This window comes from Pseudophryne corroboree, chromosome 5 (genome assembly GCF_028390025.1).
Source record: "Pseudophryne corroboree isolate aPseCor3 chromosome 5, aPseCor3.hap2, whole genome shotgun sequence".
Taxonomy (NCBI): Eukaryota; Metazoa; Chordata; class Amphibia; order Anura; family Myobatrachidae; genus Pseudophryne; species Pseudophryne corroboree.
Window position 1 is genome coordinate 390,148,433 of NC_086448.1, and position 22,778 is coordinate 390,171,210.

The following is a 22,778-nucleotide window of genomic DNA, read 5'->3' on the forward strand; positions in this document are numbered from 1 at the left end:
GCGCTGTCGCACTCTTGATCTTCGGCGCATCAACACACTGTTTGCAGTCTCCACAAAAATCAGTGTAGCTGTGTCCTGACCCCTCCATGCTCCGGCCACAGCCTGGTAACATCTGCTGGACCTGCTAGAACATCCGACACAGACGCCCGTCGAGACAGCACTGAAACCCGAAGGTAAGCGTTGTTGCGACCCCGTGGAAAGTTGTTGGAGCGACTCTTTCGAGTATGCGTTTAAGACGCTGTTAAGAGAAGTCGCTCAAAAAAATAAGAATTTACTTACCGATAATTCTATTTCTCGTAGTCCGTAGTGGATGCTGGGGACTCCGTCAGGACCAGGGGAATAGCGGCTCCGCAGGAGACAGGGCACAAAAATAAAGCTTTAGGATTAGGTGGTGTGTACTGGCTCCTCCCCCTATGACCCTCCTCCAAGCCTCAGTTAGGATACTGTGCCCGGACGAGCGTACACAATAAGGAAGGATATTGAATCCCGGGTAAGACTCATACCAGCCACACCAATCACACCGTATAACTTGTGATCTGAACCCAGTTAACAGTATGACAAACGTAGGAGCCTCTGAACAGACGGCTCACAACAATAACAACCCGATTTTTTTGTAACAATAACTATGTACAAGTATTGCAGACAATCCGCACTTGGGATGGGCGCCCAGCATCCACTACGGACTACGAGAAATAGAATTATCGGTAAGTAAATTCTTATTTTCCCTAACGTCCTAAGTGGATGCTGGGGACTCCGTCAGGACCATGGGGATTATACCAAAGCTCCCAAACGGGCGGGAGAGTGCGGATGACTCTGCAGCACCGAATGAGAGAACTCAAGGTCCTCCTCAGCCAGGGTATCAAATTTGTAGAATTTTGCAAACGTGTTTGCCCCTGACCAAGTAGCAGCTCGGCAGAGTTGTAATGCCGAGACCCCCCGGGCAGCCGCCCAGGATGAGCCCACTTTCCTTGTGGAATGGGCCTTGACAGATTTAGGTTGTGGCAAGCCTGCCACAGAATGTGCAAGTTGAATTGTGCTACAAATCCAACGAGCAATCGTCTGCTTAGAAGCAGGAGCACCCATCTTGTTGTGTGCATACAATATAAACAGTTAGTCAGACTTTCTGACTCCCGCCGTTCTTGAAATATATATATATTTTCAATGCCCGGACCACGTCCAACAACTTGGAATCCTCCAAATCGTTAGTAGCCGCAGGCACCACAATAGGCTGGTTCAGGTGAAACGCTGACACCACCTTAGGCAGAAAATGAGGACGCGTCCGCAGTTCTGCCCTGTCCGTATGGAAAATCAGATATGGGCTCTTATATGATAAAGCCGCCAATTCTGATACTCTCCTGGCTGAAGCCAGGGCCAGTAGCATGGTTACTTTCCATGTAAGATACTTCAACTCCACCGATTTGAGCGGCTCAAACCAATGGGATTTGAGAAAATCCAAGACTACATTAAGATCCCACGGTGCCACTGGGGGCACAACCGGGGGCTGTATATGTAGTACTCCTTTTACAAAAGTCTGGACTTCAGGAACTGAAGCCAATTCTTTCTGGAAGAAAATCGACAGGGCCGAAATTTGAACCTTAATGGACCCCAATTTGAGGCCCATAGACAATCCTGTTTGCAGGAAATGTAGGAATCGACCCAGTTGAAATTCCTCCGTGGGGGCCTTCCTGGCCTCACACCACGCAACATATTTTCTCCAAATGCGGTGATAATGTTGTGCAGTCACCTCCTTCCTGGCTTTTACCAGTGTAGGAATGACCTCTTCCGGAATGCCTTTTTCCCTTAGAATTCGGCGTTCAACCGCCATGCCGTCAAACGCAGCCGCGGTAAGTCTTGGAATAGACACGGTCCCTGCTGAAGCAGGTCCCGTCTTAGAGGTAGAGGCCACGGATCCTCCGTGAGCATCTCTTGAAGTTCCGGGTACCAAGTTCTTCTTGGCCAATCCGGAGCCACTAGTATCGTTCTTACTCCCTTTTGCCGTATAATTCTCAGTACTTTTGGTATGAGAGGCAGAGGAGGGAACACATACACTGACTGGAACACCCACGGTGTTACCAGAGCGTCCACAGCTATTGCCTGAGGGTCTCTTGACCTGGCGCAATACCTGTCCAGTTTTTTGTTGAGGCGGGACGCCATCATATCCACCATTGGTTTTTCCCAACGGTTCACAATCATGTGGAAGACTTCTGGATGAAGTCCCCACTCTCCCGGGTGTAGATCGTGTCTGCTGAGGAAGTCTGCTTCCCAGTTGTCCACTCCCGGAATGAATACTGCTGACAGTACTATCACATGATCTTCCGCCCAGAGAAGAATCCTTGCAGCTTCTGCCATTGCTGTCCTGCTTCTTGTGCCGCCCTGTCTGTTTACGTGGGCGACTGCCGTGATGTTGTCCGACTGGATCAACACCGGCTGACCCTGAAGCAGGGGTTTTGCCAGACTTAGAGCATTGTAAATCGCTCTTAGCTCCAGTATATTTATGTGAAGAGACATCTCCAGGCTTGACCATACTCCCTGGAAGTTTCTTCCCTGTGTGACCGCTCCCCAGCCTCTCAGACTGGCATCCGTGGTCACCAGGACCCAGTCCTGTATGCCGAATCTGCGGCCCTCTAACAGATGAGCACTCTGCAACCACCACAGAAGAGACACCCTTGTCAGTGGCGATAAGGTTATCCGCTGATGCATCTGCAGATGTGATCCGGACCATTTGTCCAGCAGATCCCACTGAAAAGTTCGTGCGTGGAATCTGCCGAATGGAATCGCTTCGTAAGAAGCCACCATCTTTCCCAGGACTCTTGTGCATTGATGCACAGACACTTTCCCTGGTTTTAGGAGGTTCCTGACAAGTTCGGATAACTCCCTGGCTTTCTCCTCCGGAAGAAACACCTTTTTCTGAACCGTGTCCAGAATCATTCCCAGGAACAGCAGACGTGTCGTCGGGGTCAACTGAGATTTTGGAAAATTCAGAATCCACCCGTGTTGTTGCAGCACTAGTCGGGTTAGTGCTACTCCGTCCTCCAGCTGTTCTCTGGACCTTGCCCTTATCAGGAGATCGTCCAAGTAAGGGATAATTAATACGCCTCTTCTTCGCAGAAGAATCATCATTTCGGCCATTACCTTGGTAAAGACCCGAGGTGCCGTGGACAATCCAAACGGCAGCGTCTGAAACTGATAATGACAGTTTTGCACCACGAACCTGAGGTACCCTTGATGTGAAGGGCAAATTGGGACATGCAGGTAAGCATCCTTTATGTCCAGGGACACCATAAAGTCCCCTTCTTCCAGATTCGCTATCACTGCTCTGAGTGACTCCATCTTGAACTTGAATTTTTGTATGTACAGGTTCAAAGATTTCAGATTTAGAATAGGTCTTACCGAGCCGTCCGGCTTCGGTACCACAAATAGCGTGGAGTAATACCCCTTTCCCTGTTGTAGGAGGGGTACCTTGACTATCACCTGCTGAGAAAACAGCTTGTGAATGGCTTCCAATACCGTCGCCATGTCTGAGGGAGACGTTGGCAAAGCAGACTTTAGGAACCTGCGAGGGGGAGACTTCTCGAATTCCAACCTGTAACCCTGAGATACTACCTGCAGGATCCAGGGGTCCACCTGTGAGCAAGCCCACTGTGCGCTGAAATTCTTGAGTCGACCCCCCACCGCTCCTGAGTCCGCTTGTAAGGCCCCAGCGTCATGCTGAGGGCTTTGCAGAACCCTGAGAGGGCTTCTGTTCCTGGGCAGGGGCTGCTTGCTGCCCTCTCTTACCCCTTCCTCTGCCCCGAGGCAGATATGACTGTCCTTTTGTCCGCTTGTTCTTATAGGACCGAAAGGACTGCGGCTGAAAAGACGGTGTCTTTTTCTGTTGGGAGGGGGTCTGAGGTAAAAAGGTGGATTTTCCGGCAGTTGCCGTGGCCACCAGATCCGATAGACCGACGCCAAATAATTCCTCCCCTTTATACGGCAATACTTCCATATGTCGTTTGGAATCCGCATCACCTGACCACTGTCGCGTCCATAAACTCCTTCTGGCAGATATGGACATCGCATTTACTCTTGATGCCAGAGTGCAAATATCTCTCTGAGCATCTCGCATATAAAGGAAAGCATCCTTTAATTGCTCTATAGTCAATAAAATACTGTCCCTATCCAGGGTATCAATATTTTCAGTCAGGGAATCCAACCAGACGACCCCAGCACTGCACATCCAGGCTGAGGCGATGGCTGGTCGCAGTATAACACCAGTATGTGTGTATATACTTTTTAGGGTAGTTTCCAGTCTCCTATCAGCTGGATCCCTGAGGGCGGCCGTATCAGGAGACGGTAACGCCACTTGTTTTGATAAGCGTGTGAGCGCCTTATCCACCCTAGGGGGTGTTTCCCAGCGCGCCCTAACCTCTGGCGGGAAAGGGTATAATGCTAATAACTTTTTTGAAATTAGCACTTTTCTATCTGGGTTAACCCACGCTTCATCACATACATCATTTAATTCCTCTGATTCAGGAAAAACTACAGGTAGTTTTTTCACCCCCCACATAATACCCCTTTTTGTGGTACTTGCAGTATCAGAGATATGCAAAGCCTCCTTCATTGCCGTGATCATATAACGTGTGGCCCTACTTGAAAATACGTTTGTTTCATCACCGTCGACACTTGATTCAGTGTCTGTGTCTGGGTCTGTGTCGACCGACTGAGGTAAAGGGCGCTTTACAGCCCCTGACGGTGTCTGAGACGCCTGGGCAGGTACTAACTGGTTTGCCGGCCGTCTCATGTCGTCAACTGATTTTTGTAATGTGCTGACATTATCACGTAATTCCATAAACAAAGCCATCCATTCCGGTGTCGACTCCCTGGGGGGTGACATCACCATTATCGGCAATTGCTCTGCCTCCACACCAACATCGTCCTCATACATGTCGACACACACGTACCGACACACAGCAGACACACAGGGAATGCTCTTATCGAAGACAGGACCCCACTAGCCCTTTGGGGAGACAGAGGGAGAGTTTGCCAGCACACACCCAAGCGCCATAATATATATGGGAACAACCTTATATAAGTGTTGTTCCTTATAGCAGCTTAAATATATCAAAATATCGCCAAAAAATGCCCCCCCTCTCTGTTTTACCCTGTTTCTGTAGTGCAGTGCAGGGGAGAGTCCTGGGAGCCTTCCTCACAGCGGAGCTGAGCAGGAAAATGGCGCTGTGTGCTGAGGAGAATAAGCCCCGCCCCCTATTTCGGCGGGCTTTTCTCCCGGAGTTTTAGATATCTGGCATGGGTTAAATACATACATATAGCCTCAATGGCTATATGTGATGTATTCTTTTGCCATAAAGGTATTAAATATTGCTGCCCAGGGCGCCCCCAGCAGCGCCCTGCACCCTCCGTGACCGCTTGGTGTGAAGTGTGTGACAACAATGGCGCACAGCTGCAGTGCTGTGCGCTACCTTCATGAAGACTGAAGAGCCTTCTGCCGCCTGTTTACGGACCTTCAATCTTCAGCATCTGTAAGGGGGGTCGGCGGCGCGGCTCCGGGACGAACCCCAGGGTGAGACCTGTGTTCCGACTCCCTCTGGAGCTAATGGTGTCCAGTAGCCTAAGAATCCAATCCATCCTGCACGCAAGTGAGTTGAAATTCTCTCCCCTAAGTCCCTCGATGCAGTGAGCCTGTTGCCAGCAGGACTCACTGAAAATAAAAAACCTAAAAACTTTTTCTAAGCAGCTCTTTAGGAGAGCCACCTAGATTGCACCCTGCTCGGACGGGCACAAAAACCTAACTGAGGCTTGGAGGAGGGTCATAGGGGGAGGAGCCAGTACACACCACCTAATCCTAAAGCTTTATTTTTGTGCCCTGTCTCCTGCGGAGCCGCTATTCCCCATGGTCCTGACGGAGTCCCCAGCATCCACTTAGGACGTTAGAGAAAACAATATAGTAAGTCTATAAAAATAAAATAATAAAAGCTTGAGGCTGCTCTCACAGCAGCACTGTGACCATGCGGCTTCCTGCCGCACCAAGCAAAAAACTGACCTGACTGAGTCAGTGGGTGGGACTATATAGTGGAGGCCCCAATGCATCCTGGGAGGCCAGAAAGCTCGTGACCGTGTTTGTGCCATTTTCACTGTCACTCGACAATATCCCAATGTTATCCTGTGGATAATCCTGTGGACCCAGCCAGAGAAAATCGGCTTCCCAATTTTCTACCCCTGGAATGAAGATTGCCGACAAGGCCAGAACGTTTTCCTCTGCCCACAGGAGGATGTTGGTGACCTCTCTCATCGCCGCATGGCTGCGAGTGTCACCCTGACGGTTGATGTATGCCACTGACACGGCGTTGTCAGACTGAACTCTGACTGTCCGACTGCGAAGCAGGTGTTGAGCCTGAAGAAGTGCGTTGTACACTGCTCGCAATTCGAGTATGTTTATCGGGTGAGCGGATTCGTGAGTTGACCAGAGCTCCTGAAACGGTGTTCCGGGGTCACAGCCCCCCATCCTCGCAGGCTTGCGTATGTGGTAAGGAGAGTCCAATCCCAAACGCCAAACAGTTTTCCTTCCAACAGATAAGTCGAATTCAGCCACCAGATGAGACACAACCGTGCTTTTGGAGGCAGCATCACCCGCTGATGAAGAAATAGATGAGACCCGGACCACCGATGTAGGAGACACAGCTTGAAGGGCCGTGAGTGGATCTGTCCGTATGGAAGGGCCTCGAACGCCGCTACCATCTTCCCCAGAAGGCGAATACACAGATACACCGATACCCGACGGTGTCGAAGGACCGACCTCGCCAACGTCTGAAGAGAGGATCTTGTCCTGAGCAAGAAAAACCTTCTGACGGACCGTGTCGAGAATCATCCCCAAGAACAGTAACCATTGCGAGGGGCAAAAGTGAGACTCCGTAAAGTTCAGAATCCACCCATGCCGAATCAGAAGGTCTTGGGTTATCTGGATATTTAGAAGTAACTGGTCTGCAGAGTGTGCCTTCAGCAGATCGTCCAGATAGGGGACAATTGTCACTCCCTGCACTCGAAGTAGGGCCATCATAATTGCCATGACCTTTGTGAACACTCTGGGAGCAGAACAGAGACCGAACGGAAGGGACTGGAATTGGAAATGAGCGTCCTGAATCACGAACCAGAAAAAAGCCTGATGTGGAGGCCAAATGGGAACATGTAAGTAGACATCTTTGATGTCCAAGTACGCCATGAACTCATTTTGTTCCAAACCGGCAATAACAGACTGAAGGGACTCCATTTTGAATCTGAATATCCTCAAAAAAGGATTGAGATCCTTTAAGTTCAGAATTGGCCAGGCCGAGACGTCCGGCTTCGGTATGAGAAACAGGCTTGAGTAAAAGCCCAGTTTTCCGATGATGTGAGGGAACGTGGACCAGCACCGTTGCGGACAGAAGTTTTTGGACCCTTCTGTTTTTGGAAACTGGGAAACACATGGTGAAGAAACGTTGAGGCGGTTGGATTTGAAAATTGAGTTTGTAACCGTAAGTGATGAGATCCCTAACCCAAGCATCTGGACAGGATTGTACCCAGACATCCCTGAAATCCCACAGACGAGCTCCCGGTCTGGGGTCCCCCAGGTGGGAGGGAAGCCCGTTATGCAGTGGGTGTGGTGGAAGACTTACCATCTGGCAGGGTTGAGGCTGTTGAACCTCTGCCTCGAGGGCCACGGGTGACTGAAGCTTGTTCCCCTAGCATGGCCTCGAAACCTGGAAGGGGCACGAAAGGACCGAAAGGAAGGACCCGTATATGTCAGTCAAGGAGCTGGAGCAGCAGTGGGAATATATGTATACTTACCCCCAGTGGCTTGAGAAATCCAGGTATCAAGATCCTTCCCGAACAGGACCTCTCCCGTAAAGGGTAACGCCTCTGCTGCCCTCTTGGACTCCGTATCCGCCTGCCACTGCCGTAGCCAGAGAGCTCTGCAGGCCGAGATAGTCAAAGCAGAAATTCTGGCTCCGAGGATACAGACGTCCTTGGAGGCCTCACAAAGATATAAAGCTGATTCACGAATATATGCTGCCAAAGGTATTAGCTGATCCGGAGGCAAATCGTCACGCAAACCTGAGTACAATTGTTCCGCCCAGGCTTCCATAGCCTTGTTGACCCAACAACCTACCTGCGACGGGTGATGTAAAACCCCCGCCGCCGAGTAAATCGTCTTCAAGGTGGTCTCCAACTTTGATGGTTCCTTCAGCGAGGTTGCTCCAGGAACCGACTGAACAGTCTTTTTGAACAGACGAGACACCGAGGGGTCTACAATTGGAGGGGTCTCATATCTCTTTCTGCGGGAAAAGGATAGGAAGACAAAAAATGTTTTTCGATACCTGAAATATTGCATCCAGATGTCTCCAGGCTGCCGTTAGGAGCGCATCCAGTTAATCCGAAACTGGAAAGGTCACTGCCAGTTTCTGGTTGGTGCTGAACCATGAAGAACGTGAAGTGTCTTGTTCAGTCTCTTCTATCTTTAACACCGAACGAATGGCTGTAATAAGCTCCTGGATACCATGAGCCACTGGGTCAGCGCACTCAAACCTGATCGTCATCCGAATCCTGTACATCTACCGCCTTCTCCAATAGAGGCATATCATCGTCAGAGCTGTGTAACACTGAGGCTAGCAAACTCTTTTTCGAAACCTGTGGAGGTGAAATGAGGACGGGGTTTGGGAAGGGATTATTGCCTTAGAGAGCCCCTTAACTGATCTTGCCAGGGGCCGAGGCCATGCTGGTTCAGGCATCGGGACAAGCTGCTGGAACCTGGAAGCTTCTTTATCTTGAAGAGAAGCCTCCAGTTCCTTGGTCGACAGCGACATTACCTCTGTAAGCTAAGTAGTCCAAACAGGAGTGTTCTGCAGCTGTGGTGAGGGCTGAGCATAACAATTAATTTTCTGACTGTCCCTGTGTGAATTTTGCAGCACATTTCTGACGTGAAAACTTTCTGTGCTGCTTTGGACCCTTTTCCCGCCATGTCAGCACTTTTCACACAGACACACAGTTAGTAAAAGAAAATGCAAGACGGGAGTGTAGCACCGCCGCTCTGTAAGCCCTGCACAATATAGTACAGCAAAAGGCACGTCTTTACTATAATCTACAGGTGCCTCACACATTTCTCAAACGGTCTAACAAAACACCCCACCAAACTGCTCATAGGGCCTGTAATGTTGTGCTGCATAAACTCCGCTGAAGCTTCTCCTCCCTGTAGTGTGTCAGCCTGTAAAATGGCCGCACAGACGTCAGGGCCGCTGGCAGTCCAAGCCGGGAGTAAGGTCTGCCCCACCACCACTATGGCGCCTATTTTAAACATAGCAGCACTAGCGGTATTTTCAAAGGAGTGAGCAGTGTAAATACCCCGCCGTCTGCTAACCGCGGCCAGGGCTTATACTTATCAGTGCCCCACTGCCGGCTCGTGTGGCTGAAGGAGCGACCCCAATGTGCGCTGCATCTGACTCCAGAGAGCCAGTGTCTCTACAGCCAGGGGATCCAGCCCAAACCGCTGCGATGGAAACCCCACAGGCAGCTCCCACGATGCAGACTGGCAGGGGCAGAAGCTGCCAGTCTGTGCTATGGAAAAAAATTATAATTCTTCAAGAGAGAAACCCAAGAGTGACCAGCTCCCTTGGGCACAATAGAAAGACTGGCTTGGAGGGGAGACATAGTGAGGAGGAGCTAGTCATGTTGAAAAAATTTAAAGTGCCGCCTCCCAGTTACTGCCTACTATATCCCCATTGTAACTGCTCTTCAGTGTCCCTTAGTGGATGAAGGAGAAAGTCAATTTTAAATGACATCCATAGTGTTTACATGGGTGACCCGGGTTCAGTGTGAAAGTGGCCAACCGGATTTGCAATGTGAAAGCGGTAAAAGTGAAATACATGTTCTACTGTATTCAGGTGCTCTCTAGTGCTATCTAGTTCAATACAAAGAAAACTAATAAAATAACACTCTTAAATGCACAATATGATAATATAGAAAAATATAACGAACTTACCTCAAATTCAAATTTTGAACTTCCAAAATTAGTTCTTCGTTTCTGCCAAAAATTATCTGGCTTTATGATTAAAGCGATGTGAATACAAGAGGGAAATGATTCTTGTAAAATCTTCAGCAATGGTTTAATGGAGTCCCACTTGGAGCCACGCATATCAACAATTACTGTGAAACCTCTCTTGCAAACCTCTTCACTGTAGAAAAATAAAATAAAATAGAAAATGAATATTAATTTAGGTAACACAGATATACTTTTTGCACAACAATGTGCAAAAGCTTTAGGCAGCTGGAGTAAAACATGCTGCACAGTAAGAAAGCTTCCAAAAATAGAAGTGTTAAAAGTTTATTTTTATCAATTAACAAAATACAAAGTGAATTAACAGAGGAGAAATCCACATCAAGTCAATATTTGGTGTGACCCCCCTTTGCCTTCAAAACCGTATCAATTCTTACAGGTACACTTGCACAAAGTCAGGGATTTAGTAGGATTACAGTCAGTTGTACGATTAACCAATAATACCAAACAGATAATAATGGGAAACATTTTTCATTCGTAGGTTGAAACAGTTATTAACTGAAAAAAATACAGCTGTGAAGCAGGCTTATAGCTGGGTGAAGAACAGCCAAACTCTGCAAAGATGAGGATGTAGAATACAGTTTCATGTCACAGGTCAGACCATGGCAAGACTGAGCACAGCAACAAGACATATAAGTAGTTTTACTGCATTAGCAAGGTTTTCCACAAAAATTTCAAAGCGGGACTGGGGTTTCAAGATGTGCTGTTCAAGCCCTTTTCAAGAAGCACAAAGAAATAGGCAACGTTGAGGAGCACACATTGATTGGCCAAGTCATGCTTACTTCCCTACGAAATCAGTTGTCCAACGGTGCCATTAGCTCGTAACTGGCAGGAACCGGTGGAACCTAGGTACACCCATCTACGGTTCATTGGAGAAGTCTGGCCAGACATGGTCCTCATGGACGAATTGTGGCCAAAAAGCCAAAGCGTCAACGTGGAAAAAAAGCCAAGTGACTCAACTATGTACGTAAACATAGGAACTAGGTGGCAGATAATTGGCAGCAGGTGCACTGAACTGATAAGTCAAAATGTGAAATATTTGGCTGTAACAGAAGTCAGTTCATTTGCCAAAGGGCTTTAGAGCGGTACAATAATGTGTGCATCATGCAACAGAGAAGCATAGTGGAGGTTCCTTGCAAGTTTGCGGCTCAATTTCAGCAAATGGAGTTGGGGTATTTTGGTCAGGATTAATGGTGTCCTCTAAGTTGAGAAAATAGGATTTTAATATACCTACCGGTAAATCCTTTTCTCATAGTCCGGAGAGGATGCTGGGGTCCATTTTAGTACCATGGGGTATAGACTGTTCCGCAGGAGCCTTCGGCACTTTAAGACTTTTCAACAGTGTGAACTGGCTCCTCCCTCTATGCCCCTTCTCCAGACCTCCGTATAGGAACTGTGCCCGAGGAGACGGACAACTTCGAGAGAAGGATATTAAGCTGGTGGCGAGATTCACACCAGCTCACACCGCTCAACCATGCCGCACAACATTGCATACAACTCCAAACATGCCAACGAGCATGAATAACTTTACAGCAACTGCTGAATTAACAACTTAACACGTGATAACTTGTGTAAGAAGAAAAAACAATGCAGGAAAAAGGAGCAATGGGCGGGCGCCCAGCATCCTCTACGGACTGAGAAAAGGATTTACCGGTAGGTATATTAAAATCCTATTTTCTCTTACGTCCTAGAGGATGCTGGGGTCCATTTTAGTACCATGGGGATGTACCAAAGCTCCCAGTATGGGCAGGAAGGTGCGGATGTTCCTGCAATACTGACTGACCAAATTGAAGGTAGTCAGCAGCCAAGATGTCAAACATGTAGAACTTGGCAAACGTGTTTGCCCCTGACGAAGTAGCTGTTCTGCAAATCTGCACTGCCGAGAACCCCCAGGCAGCCACTCAGGAAGAACCCACTTTACTTATAGAATGGGCCTTTACCGAAGTCGTTATCGGCAATCCTGCTGTGGAATGAGCGTGCTGAATCGTACATCTGATCCAGCGTGCAATAGTCTGCTTAGAAGCAGGACACCCAATCCTGTTGGGTCATACAGGACAAACAAAACTTCTGGTTTCCATATCCAAACTGTTCTCGTGACATAAGTCCTCAAAGCTCTGACGACATCCAAGGACCTTGAAACAGCTGAGGTGTCAGAAGCCACTGGCACCACAATAGGTTGGTTCATATGGAAAGACGACACAACCTTTGGAAGAAATTGCTGACTCATTCGCAGTTCAGCCCTATCTTCATGAAAGATCAAGTAAGGGCAATTGTGAGACAAAGCCCCTAACTTAGACACTCGTCTGCCTGATGCCAAGTCCAACAGCATGACCACTTTCCAAGTGAGAAACTTCAACTCCACCTCTTGCAGAGGTTCAAACCAATATGATTTAAGGAACTGCAACACCACATTAAGATCCCATGGTGCCGCAGGAGGAACAAATGGGAGTTTGGATGCGCAGAACCCCCTTCACAAACGTCTGAACATCAGGAAGGGAAGCCAACTGTTTCTGAAAGAAAATGGGCAAGGCTGAAATTTGGACCTTGATAGATCCCAATCTTAACCCTGCATCCACACCAGCCTGTAGAAAATAGAAGACGTCCTAATTGAAACTCCACCAAGATACATATTTTCTCCAAATGTGATAATGTCTAGACGTTACTTCTTTACTGGCCTGAATAAGTGTGGGAATGACTTCGTTGGGAATACCCTTTCGGGCTAGGATCTGGCGCTCAACAGCCATGCCGTCAAACGTAGCCACGGTAAGTCGTGATAAACCACTGGCCCCTGCTGAAGCAGGCGCTCTCGAAGAGAAAGAGGCCGAGGATCCTCTATCAGTAACTCCTGAAGATCTGGATACTAAGCCCTCCTTGGCCAGTCTGGGACAATGAGAATTGAATGAACCTTTGTTCTTCTGATGATTTTGAGAATTTTCGGTATTAGTGGAAATGGAGGGAACATATATACTGACTGGAACCCCCACTGGGTCACCAGTGCATCCACTGCTATTGCTTGCGGGTCTCTCGACCTGGAACAATATTTGTGAAGCTTGTTGTTGAGACGAGATGCCATCATGTCTACTTGAGGAACGCCCCAATGACTTGCTACCTCCGCAAATACTTCTTGGTGGAAGCCCCATGCTCCTGGATGGAGATCGTGTCTGCTGAGGAAGTCTGCTTCCCAGTTGTCCACTCCCGGAATGAAGATTGCTGACAGAGCTCTTGTATGTCTTTCTGCCTAGAGGAGTATTTTTGTCACCTCTGCCATTGCCGTTCTGCTTTCCGTTTCTCCCTGACGGTTTATGTAAGCTACCTCTGTTGAATTGTCTGACTGGATCTGTAGGAGACGATCTTTAAGAAGATGCGTCGCTTGTAGAAGGCTGTTGTAAACGGCCATCAACTCCAGAATGTTTATGTGAAGAAGTGTTTCTTGACTTGACCATCTTCCTTGCAAGCTTTCCCCTTGTATGACTGCTCCCCAACCTCGGAGACTTGTATCCGTGGTCACTAGTATCCAGGCTTAAATCCCGAATCCGCGTCCCTCCAGGAGGTGAGAACTTTGTAGCCACCACAGCAGCGAAATTATGGCTTTCATTGACAGGAGTATCCCTCTGGTGCATATGTAGATGCAATCCGGACCACTTGTCCAGTAGATCCCACTGGAACACCCTGGCATGGAATTGGCCATATTGTAGAGCCTCGTAGGTCAGTACCATCTTCCCCAGCAGGCGAATGCACTGATGAATCGAGACACGTGCTGGTTTCAAAATTTGTTTGACTCTCCTCTGGATCTCCAGAGCCTTTTCCACCAGTAGAAAAACTTTCTGTACCTCGGTGTCCAGTATCATTCCCAGAAATGATAACCTCATTGTTGGTTCCAATTGTGATTTTGGAAGGTTTATGATACAACCGTGCAGTTGAAGCACAGTCAGAGATAGTGCAGTGTTTTGCACTAACTTCTCCCTGGATCTCGCTTTTATCAGGAGATCGTCCAGGTAAGGAATTATGTTGACTACTTTCTTGCGAAGGAGAACAATCATCTCCGCCATCACCTTGGTGAATACTCTCGGTGCCGCGGAGAGTCCGAATGGCAATGTCTGGAACTGGTAGTGGCAGTCCTGAACCGCAAATCTCAGATATGCTTGATGTGAAGGGTAAATGGGAACATGCAAATAAGCATCTTTGATTACTGCTCTCAGGGACTCCATCTTGAATTTGAATCTTTTTAGACAAAGATTCAGCGATTTTAGGTTTAAAACCGGTCTGACCGAGCCGTTCGGCATCGGAACCACAAACAGGCTTGAATAAAATAATTTTTCTTGTTGTAGCCCAGGAAGTAAGGTAATTACTTTTTCCTGACAATTTCTGTATTGCTTCCAGTAAATTTCTTCTGTCTTGAACAGAAACTGATAAGGCTGATTTAAAAAATGGGCATGGGGGGAAATCTTGAAACTCTAACTTGTAACCTTGGGATACTATTTGTAGTATCCAAGGATCTAGATCTGATTGTACCCAGATCTGGCTGAAGAGTTGTAGGCGTGCCCCCGAGCGGACTCACGTAGGGGAGCCTCAGCGTCTTGCTGTGGTTGTAGCAGGAGCAGCTGCTGACTTCTGAACCTGCGATCCTGGTGCAGTTGTAGGTTTCCTACCTCTTCCCCGCCCTCTTCCTACAAAGAAGGGGGTACCTTTGGCTTTTTCTTTTTTTGTTTGTTGGGCCGAACGGACTGCATCGTATGCGAATGATATGCTTTCTTTGCAGGTTCTGCTGCATAAGGGAGAAATACTGATTTACCAGAGGTAGTCGTCAAAATCATGATATCCAGCTGGTCCCCAAATAGCGCCTCACCTTTGTAGGGGAGCGCTTCAATATCCCTCTTTGATTCAGCATCTGCATTCCACTGGCGAATCCACAGTGCTCTGCGAGCTGAAACCGCCATAGCTGCGGCTTTGGAACCTAATAACCCAACATGGTGGGCCTGAGTAACGTTCCGGTAGCCATATAAAGGGACTTTAAGGTCGTCTCTAACTTACGGTCAGCAGGCTCCTTTAATGAAGCCGACCCTGGGGCAGTAAAACGATTTTCTTAGACAACCTAGAAACTGAGGTGTCTGCCATAGGGGCTGACTCCCACCTTTTCCTGTCTTCCTCAGGGAAAGGGTACGCCAAACGTATTCTCCTAGGAATATAACATTTCTTTTCTGGGTTTGACCAGGAATTTTTAAAGAATGTATTCAATTCCTTTGATGGAGGAAAAGGACCTGCTTTTTATTTAAATTAAAATAAGCCTTTTCCTCAGGTTCAGGTGTTGAATCTGTAATCTCTAACACCTCCCTAATAGCAACTATCATACATTGAACGCTTTTTGCTAATTTGGGGTCCACCCCTCTCAAATCCCCAGTGTTGACATGTCGGAATCTGTGTCACCTTGCATAATCTGCGCAAGTGACTTTTCTGGGAACTTGAGGGGTCCGTGTGGATGACGTGGAGGGATCAGCAAATAGTACATCCTGCACTGACTTTCTCCAGTATTTTGCCTGTTGTTCAGACTCAAGAGAATTTTCTAGAAAGCTTTGACATATTACTTTGTAATTTTCTCACCCACTCTGTCTCCTTCCGTGAGGGAAGGGCCACCAAATTACACACCTGTGTATCTAAAATGGCTTCCTCAGGGGGAAGAGCTCTCTCCATTGTCTGACATGTCACAAACGTGCACTTTCACACCACAATCATACAGGGGAGCTATCGGTGACAGACCCACACTAAAATCTGTCAGAGAAACGCAGAGAGATTTGCCAGCTCACACACTGCGCCCTATATGAAGAGAATTGTATATGTATATTTATTATACAAAATCTTCAGCGCTTTATTTCAATATTAGGCACGCTCACCTAATGTAATAAACACACACACCCCCCTCTCTATAACACCATGGTACTTGTTTCAGCGTTGTTATGAGGAGAATAGTGTCTGTCAGCTTTTCTCTGTGACCCTGCATGAGAAAATGGCAGAGTGAGTGTCTGGCAAGTCTGAGGAGAAGCCCCGCCTTCCTGCCTCAGCTACAATGATTTTTATACTGGCTGAGGTTTGTAAATTAGTGGCTATACATGTATTTACAGTTTCGCCAGTGAGAGTAAGGATTTTCCATGCAGCTTAGGGTGCCTCCTTCCGCACCCTGAACCCTGTGTGTGTTTTGAGATGCATGCTCGCGCAGCTTCAGCCGCTGCGCTGTACCTTTTTTGCCGCCAACAATGACCGGAGGACCCCGGTAATAAACTCAACAGCCTTCTGGCTCTGTTAGGGGGTGCCGGCAGTGCTGTGGGAGTGAACGCTGGCCAGGCTTGGGCTGTGTTCAGTACCCTTCAGGAGCTAATGGTGTCCTTTCAGCAGAAGCAGAACCATTGAACTAATTGTGAAGTTGGTTCCTACTCCCCCCCCCCCCCCCCCCAAGTCCCACGAAGCAGGGAAGCTGTTGCCAGCAGCTTCCCTGTAAAATAAAAAACCTAACAAAGTCTTTTTCTAGCAGAACTCTGCAGAGCTCCACTAGTGTGCATCCAGTCTACAGGGCACATTTTCTAAACTGAGGTCTGGAGGAGGGGCATAGAGGGAGGAGCCAGTTCACACTGTTGAAAAGTGTTAAAGTGCCGAAGGCTCCTGCGGAACCGTCTATACCACCATGGTACTAAAATGGACCCCAGCATCCTCTAGGACGCAAGAGAAATACAGGCAGGTACTTATCCATTATGCAATACCATCAGAAAGGCATATGACTGGCTCCAATTTTTTTCTACAGCAGGACAGTGACCCCAAACATACAACCAATGTCATTAAGGACTATCTTCAGTGTAAATTAGAACAAGGAGGCTTTGAAGTGATGATAGGGCCCCACAGTGCCCTGATCTCAACATCATCAAGTCTGTCTGGGATTACACGAAGAGACAAAAGAATATAAGCAAGCCTACATTCCGGAATGGAGATGTACTACTGACAAGACAGTATTTGGTGGACAATGGGATCCATTCAATTCAGAGCAAAATGAATAGCGCCAGATAGTAGCTCCTGGAGCTATTCAATTCAGCGTGCTGTTATGTTGGAGAATACCAGTTACATAGTTGTTGAGGTTGAAAAAAGACACATGTCCATCGAGTTAAACCTGTATTGTAAAATGTTATATAATTTAAATCTTGTATCCTTGGCTATTTCTTTCAATTAGGAATTTATCTAGTCCATTTTTAAACTTATTGAGTCAACCATTACTACCTTCTCTGGCAGAAAATTCCAAATTCTTGCTGATCTTACTATGAAGTACCCTTTACTCCGTTGCGTATGCAATTTTTTTTCTTCTAACCTCAGGGGGTGACACCGTATCCTGTGTAGCATTTTTTTGATAAACAGATCTTCTGATAAATCCTTGTATTGTCCTTTTATGTATTTATAAATATTAATAATGTCCCCTCTTTTCCAGTGTAAACAAATCTAACCTTTTAAGTCTTTCCTCATAAGTCAGTGCCTCTAAGCCCTTAACCATTTTGGTGGCTCACCTCAGAACCCTTTCGAGTTCCAAGCTATCTTTTTTATAGTGAGGTGCCCAGAACTGTACACAATATAAGATTACACTCTCATCCCTAGTCTCCATTCCCCATTTTATGCATGCTAACAGCTTATTTGCTTTTGTAACTGCATTTTGACATTGCATACTGCTACTAAGTCTATTATCGATGAGCACCCTCTAAATCTTTTTCAACTAACGTTATCCCTACATTTTCCACATTTAGTTTATAGGCTGCCCTACTGTTCTTAGTCCCAAAGTGCATAACTTTACATTTGTCTATATTGAACCTCATTCTCCATTTGTCTGCCCAGACCTCTAGTCTAGATAAATCATTCCGTAGAGACTCAACATCCTTGTCTGAATTACTCTACACAGTTTAATATCGCCTGCGATACTAAACTATGTAGACTATGTAAACTATGTAAACTATGTTCTGTCAAAGTCGAAAAATATCATGATACATATCCCTTGTACTAACCCCTCATGCACACGCACGCTGCTCGTGCACCTGGTCCCCCGTGCGTACACATACCCGCAAGTTGCGTAAGAGACGCTCCAGCGACTCGTGCGCATGAGATGTGTATTTACGGCGGAGTTTGTGAGCATGTAGCGTGCGACTCGAACGTAGCATATTTAACCCAAATAGTGCATTTTGTAAATATTATTCCCCTAGACCATGTCAGCGAGTATGATTAGTTTAAACAGTTCCTGGACAGAGAGATTCCTCTTTGCATGATAGGAAGGGTCAGATAAAGGATGAAAGGTGGTGTCTAGTATCCAGCTGTAGGGTATTTTAAGGGTAACATTCCGGTGTTAGTTAGGAAAGGATCGCTCGCTCCTGTGTATAGTTATGTACAGAAGTAGATTATGAACATTAACTGTATTTGCTGTAAATTACACATGCGGCGGGAATCCAGAGGATACCACCCACAAGAGCAGTTGGGGAAAGACACAGCCCACCTGTTCAAATCCACCTATGACCTTTGCTGTAATGTAGAGACACATTCCTGTGTCCAATGAACAATGAGATTACAGGTACCATTGTATTGTGAATGTATGTTGTGTATATAAAGACCACTGTTGCCTGGCCAGTCTCATGACTCTGAAGGCTTTCTACCTTTATAGCTGAGGACTGGATCCAGGTCGCGCTTGTGAAAGATTCCCCACGTATGTATATTCTCTGTAGCCATTGTTCATCATTATTCTCTGTTATTCTGTTAGATTTCCATGTTAGCTTGTAGTGTATAACTTGTATCTGTTTTCCCCTTTTTCTCTGAATAATCCGCTGCGGGGTTAGACCCCAGTGGTTTACACAAACCGGTGTGGTGTTTTCACTTTTCTGCAAAGAGCTTTCTTAGCGTCTCAATCGCTATAACAGCATAAGTATTGTTAAGGTTTTTAGGCGTTACATCATTGCAGTATTTGACTACTAAGGTTTAGAGTATAAGTATATCCTTACATTATTTCATTAACAAGGTTTACTGTATATCATTCTGTGAGCGTCCGTGCCGCTCGTGTATCACTCCTACGGCGCAGCGTCTGCTACGCTAATAGCGTAGCAGTACGGTACTCAGTACGCCAATAGCGTGATTGGTACGCAGCATGAATCCGTGAGCGTACGTGCTGCTCGTGCATCGCGCCCACGGCTTAGCTTCTGCTACGCTAAGTGCGTACCCATACGGTACTCGGTGCGCAAATAGCGTACTTAGTCCGTAGTGTGTATAATAAGTCTAGCGGCCATAGCGGCTCCACGGTAATAGTGTATAGCTTTATGTTTGAAGATAATAATTGACATTATCAGTTCTTACAGCTTAAAGATGGGGTTTAGTCACGAAAACCAGTATTCTCAAACTTAAGTGCCTGGCGCAATGCTGTTTCTGAAGTGCTAAGGGCAGAAAACAGCATTGTGCCAGTAGTTCTGTAAGATTAATGCTTGCACCCCAGGAGAGCTGTGACAACAGATCCTCTAGTCGGACATAACATTGCGCCTAATTGAATAACTCCTGGCCCTATTCAATTTGCGCTGAATTGAATAGAGCCCAATGTGAACTTTATCAGACTACAAAAACTGTACAAACATTATAAAATGTGTCTGGTACTGGGGGATGGAAGATGAAATGCGTCAGTAACTGGGGTGGGACACATGTTTACGGAATACATCATGACTTCTATGGTGACGTTTTGGTCTTTAAAACTAAGTTATTTCATTTCAAGATTGACTTTATTATTTGACTTCATCTTCAAGGCGAATGGCCTCACAAAGAATATTTTTCAAAATTAGTTACTCTATCAGGATGTATTGTAAGTAGTGTTCCCCTAGGATTGGGGCAGGGCAGGGGCACATAGGTGTGGGGCTGTAAGTGTGCGCTTGAAAAAGGGGTGTGGACAAACAGGGAGGGGCACGGCCCCGCCGGCATCACTATTGGCTGCGGTCTGGCCCCTTCTATGTTACTAATGGGGGCGTGCACCAGCCGTGGCATCACTGATGGGGACTACACAGCACCTACGGAGGTGCTAGAATCCTCTTAATGTGAATAGAAGCAGTGGACATGTCCACGGCATCTATTCACATGGTAGTGGCATAGCAGGCTGTTTTAGCAGGGAGCTGCTAAAGGCAGCCATTTAAAAATCAGGCAGGACTGTTAGTGCATCCACGAAGGTTACATACGAATCTCAGGTCTGGGCCTCATACAGGGGTACCTTGTGGCTGTGTCTGGAGACCATGAGGTCCAAGTCTGGCAGACCGCATTTGTGCACCAGAAGCTGAAAGACATCTGGGTGTAGAGCCCACTCGCTGGCGTGCACATCCTGTCAACTGAGGAAGTCTGCTTCCCAGTTGAGGACCCCCAGGATGAAGATCGAGGAGATAGCTGGAAGATGGATTTCTGCCAAGTCAAGAATCCGTACTACTTACTGCATTGATGCAGCACTGCAATTGCACCCCTGCTGATTTATATAAACCACGGTCATGGCGTTGTCTGACTGTACTTGTACAGGCGAACCGCGAAGAAGGTCCTGAGCCACCTGTAGGGTCCGGTAACTGCTCAAAGTTCAGGGACGTTTATTGGAAGATCTCTCTCTGTTGAGGACCAGCAGCACTGAAAGTAGTGGCTGCCCCTGACAGCTCCCCAACCACAGAGGCTGGCATCCATGGTTAGAATAACGCAGTGTGGAACCCAGAACGGGCGACCCTTGTCAAAGACAGGGACGTTAGGACTTACTGAGGCAGATCCAAAGTCTGAGACTTGATCTGCTGGGGTTGTCCATTTCACCTGGTGAGTATTAGGCATTGGAGCAATCAGGAATGCAATTGGCCATATTCCACCATGTCGGAGGCGGATACCATGGAGCCCAGGGTCTGCATTGCTGATTGAAATGATACCCTGCGACTGTGAAGTAGACTGCAAATGCGCGAACACAGTGCAGCAATCTTGTCCAGAGGGAGAAAGATGCGTTTCACGTGAGCATCCAGCAGAGCTCCAAAATGCAGCATCCTCTGAGACAGGACAAGAGAGACCTTGGCCCAGTTGATCAGCCAGCTGTGACTCTGAAAAAAATGACACTGTCACCTGGAGATGATGGCGGAGGACCTCTGGTGAACGTGCTAGAAGAAGGAGGTAGTCCAGGTAAGGGAGTATACATATTCCCTGACATTGAAGATGAGCAGCATCACTGCCATGAGTTTGGTGAACACCCTGGGACTCTGGGAAGACCGGAGGGTAGAGCATGGAATGGAAAATGCTGACGGAGGAAAGCAAATCAAAGGTATTGTTGATGACAGCGTGCTATAGGTACATGGAGGTATGCATCCTGTTTATACAGGGAGACGATAAAATCCCCAGGCCGCATAGCCAGTACACTGGAATGAATGGTTTCCATTAGAAATCTGGCCACTTCGAGGTATTTGTTCACTAATTTCAGATTGACAATCGGATGATGAGACCACTGGTCGTTGGGCGTCTAGCCTCCAAGGCCTGTTTGGGTTTGGGCTTAGAAACCTTTGTGGGGTGACACTGTCTAGGGAAGTACGGACCTCTGACCTGAGGACAAAAGGACTAAGTCCGATGCCAAGTGGAGTAGGCTGAGGGGAGGTAAGCCGTTTTAGAAGTTGCTAGGTTATTAACAATCTTGTTCAATTCTGAGCCAAAAAGAAATTTGCCTGTGTATGGAAGTGCTTCCAAGGCTTTCTTAGCGTCAGAGTCTGCCTTCCAGGAACAAAGCCAAAAAATACGACATGCTGATGCAGAAGCAGCTGAAGCCTTAGAGGAAATTAGAGCAGTATCCAGAGGCGCTTCCCCAATATAATAAGTGACATCTCTGATGTTGGCAATTAAAGTTAGTTGTTCCATGGTTGTTTCAGAAGAAAACTGTTTTTAAGGGCACCTGCCCAGTTTCCAATGGCTTTAGCCACCCAGGCCGTAGCAGGTCTGGCTGTGGCACCTGTTGTCTCCCGGGCGTTTGGATGCGGCACATCGCGGACAAGGTAGAAAGATTGTTGGGAGGGGCTGGTTAAGACCCAGCATCTTAGTGCACATTGGTACCAAATACAAAGATAGTGGTGGGTGGGATGTCCTTAAGAAAGATTATAGGGACTCGGGCAAGAAACTAAAGGCAAGGACATCAAAGGTAATATTCTCCGAATTATTACCTGTGCCACACACTAGCCAAGGAAGGCAGAGGGAGATTAGAAAGGTAAATGTGTGGCTTAGAGTCTGGTGTTGGAAAGAGGGTTTCGTGTTCTTGGAACTTCTCAGTCAGGCGCCATCTTTTTTTGTTGTGATGGATTGCACCTGAATGTGGAGGGGGCAGCGGTGCCGGGGGGGGGGGGGGGGGGGGGGGGTGAAGGATGGTTAGAAGGTTGAAGTTTTTAAACTAGGGGGAGGGTTTAGCTAGAAACTACGGGTCATGCAGTGAGAATAGTGGGGATGGAGGTAGTGAACAAAATGGGTGTGGTTCATCAAATCGACAGTGTCTAGGTCGACAATGTTTAGGTCGACCACTATAGGTCGACAGTCACTAGGTTGACATGGATGGAAGGTCGACAGGGTTTCTAGGTCGACATGTGCTAGGTCGACAGGTCTAAAGGTCGACATGAGGATTTTTAAAATATTTTTTTTGTCATTTTCTTTGTAGAGTGACCGGGAT

At 47.2% G+C, this 22,778-nt stretch overlaps 1 protein-coding gene across 2 annotated transcripts in view; it reads right to left on the reverse strand.

Annotated features, from left to right (window-relative positions):
- TRIO (trio Rho guanine nucleotide exchange factor) overlaps positions 1 to 22,778 on the reverse strand; it is a 1,426,902-nt gene that overhangs the window by 1,152,665 nt on the left and 251,459 nt on the right. For both annotated transcript variants that reach the window (XM_063922713.1, XM_063922714.1), the window contains exon 4: positions 10,010 to 10,202. In XM_063922713.1, the coding sequence (XP_063778783.1) occupies positions 10,010 to 10,202 (193 nt within the window). The remainder of the gene's footprint in view (positions 1 to 10,009; positions 10,203 to 22,778) is intronic.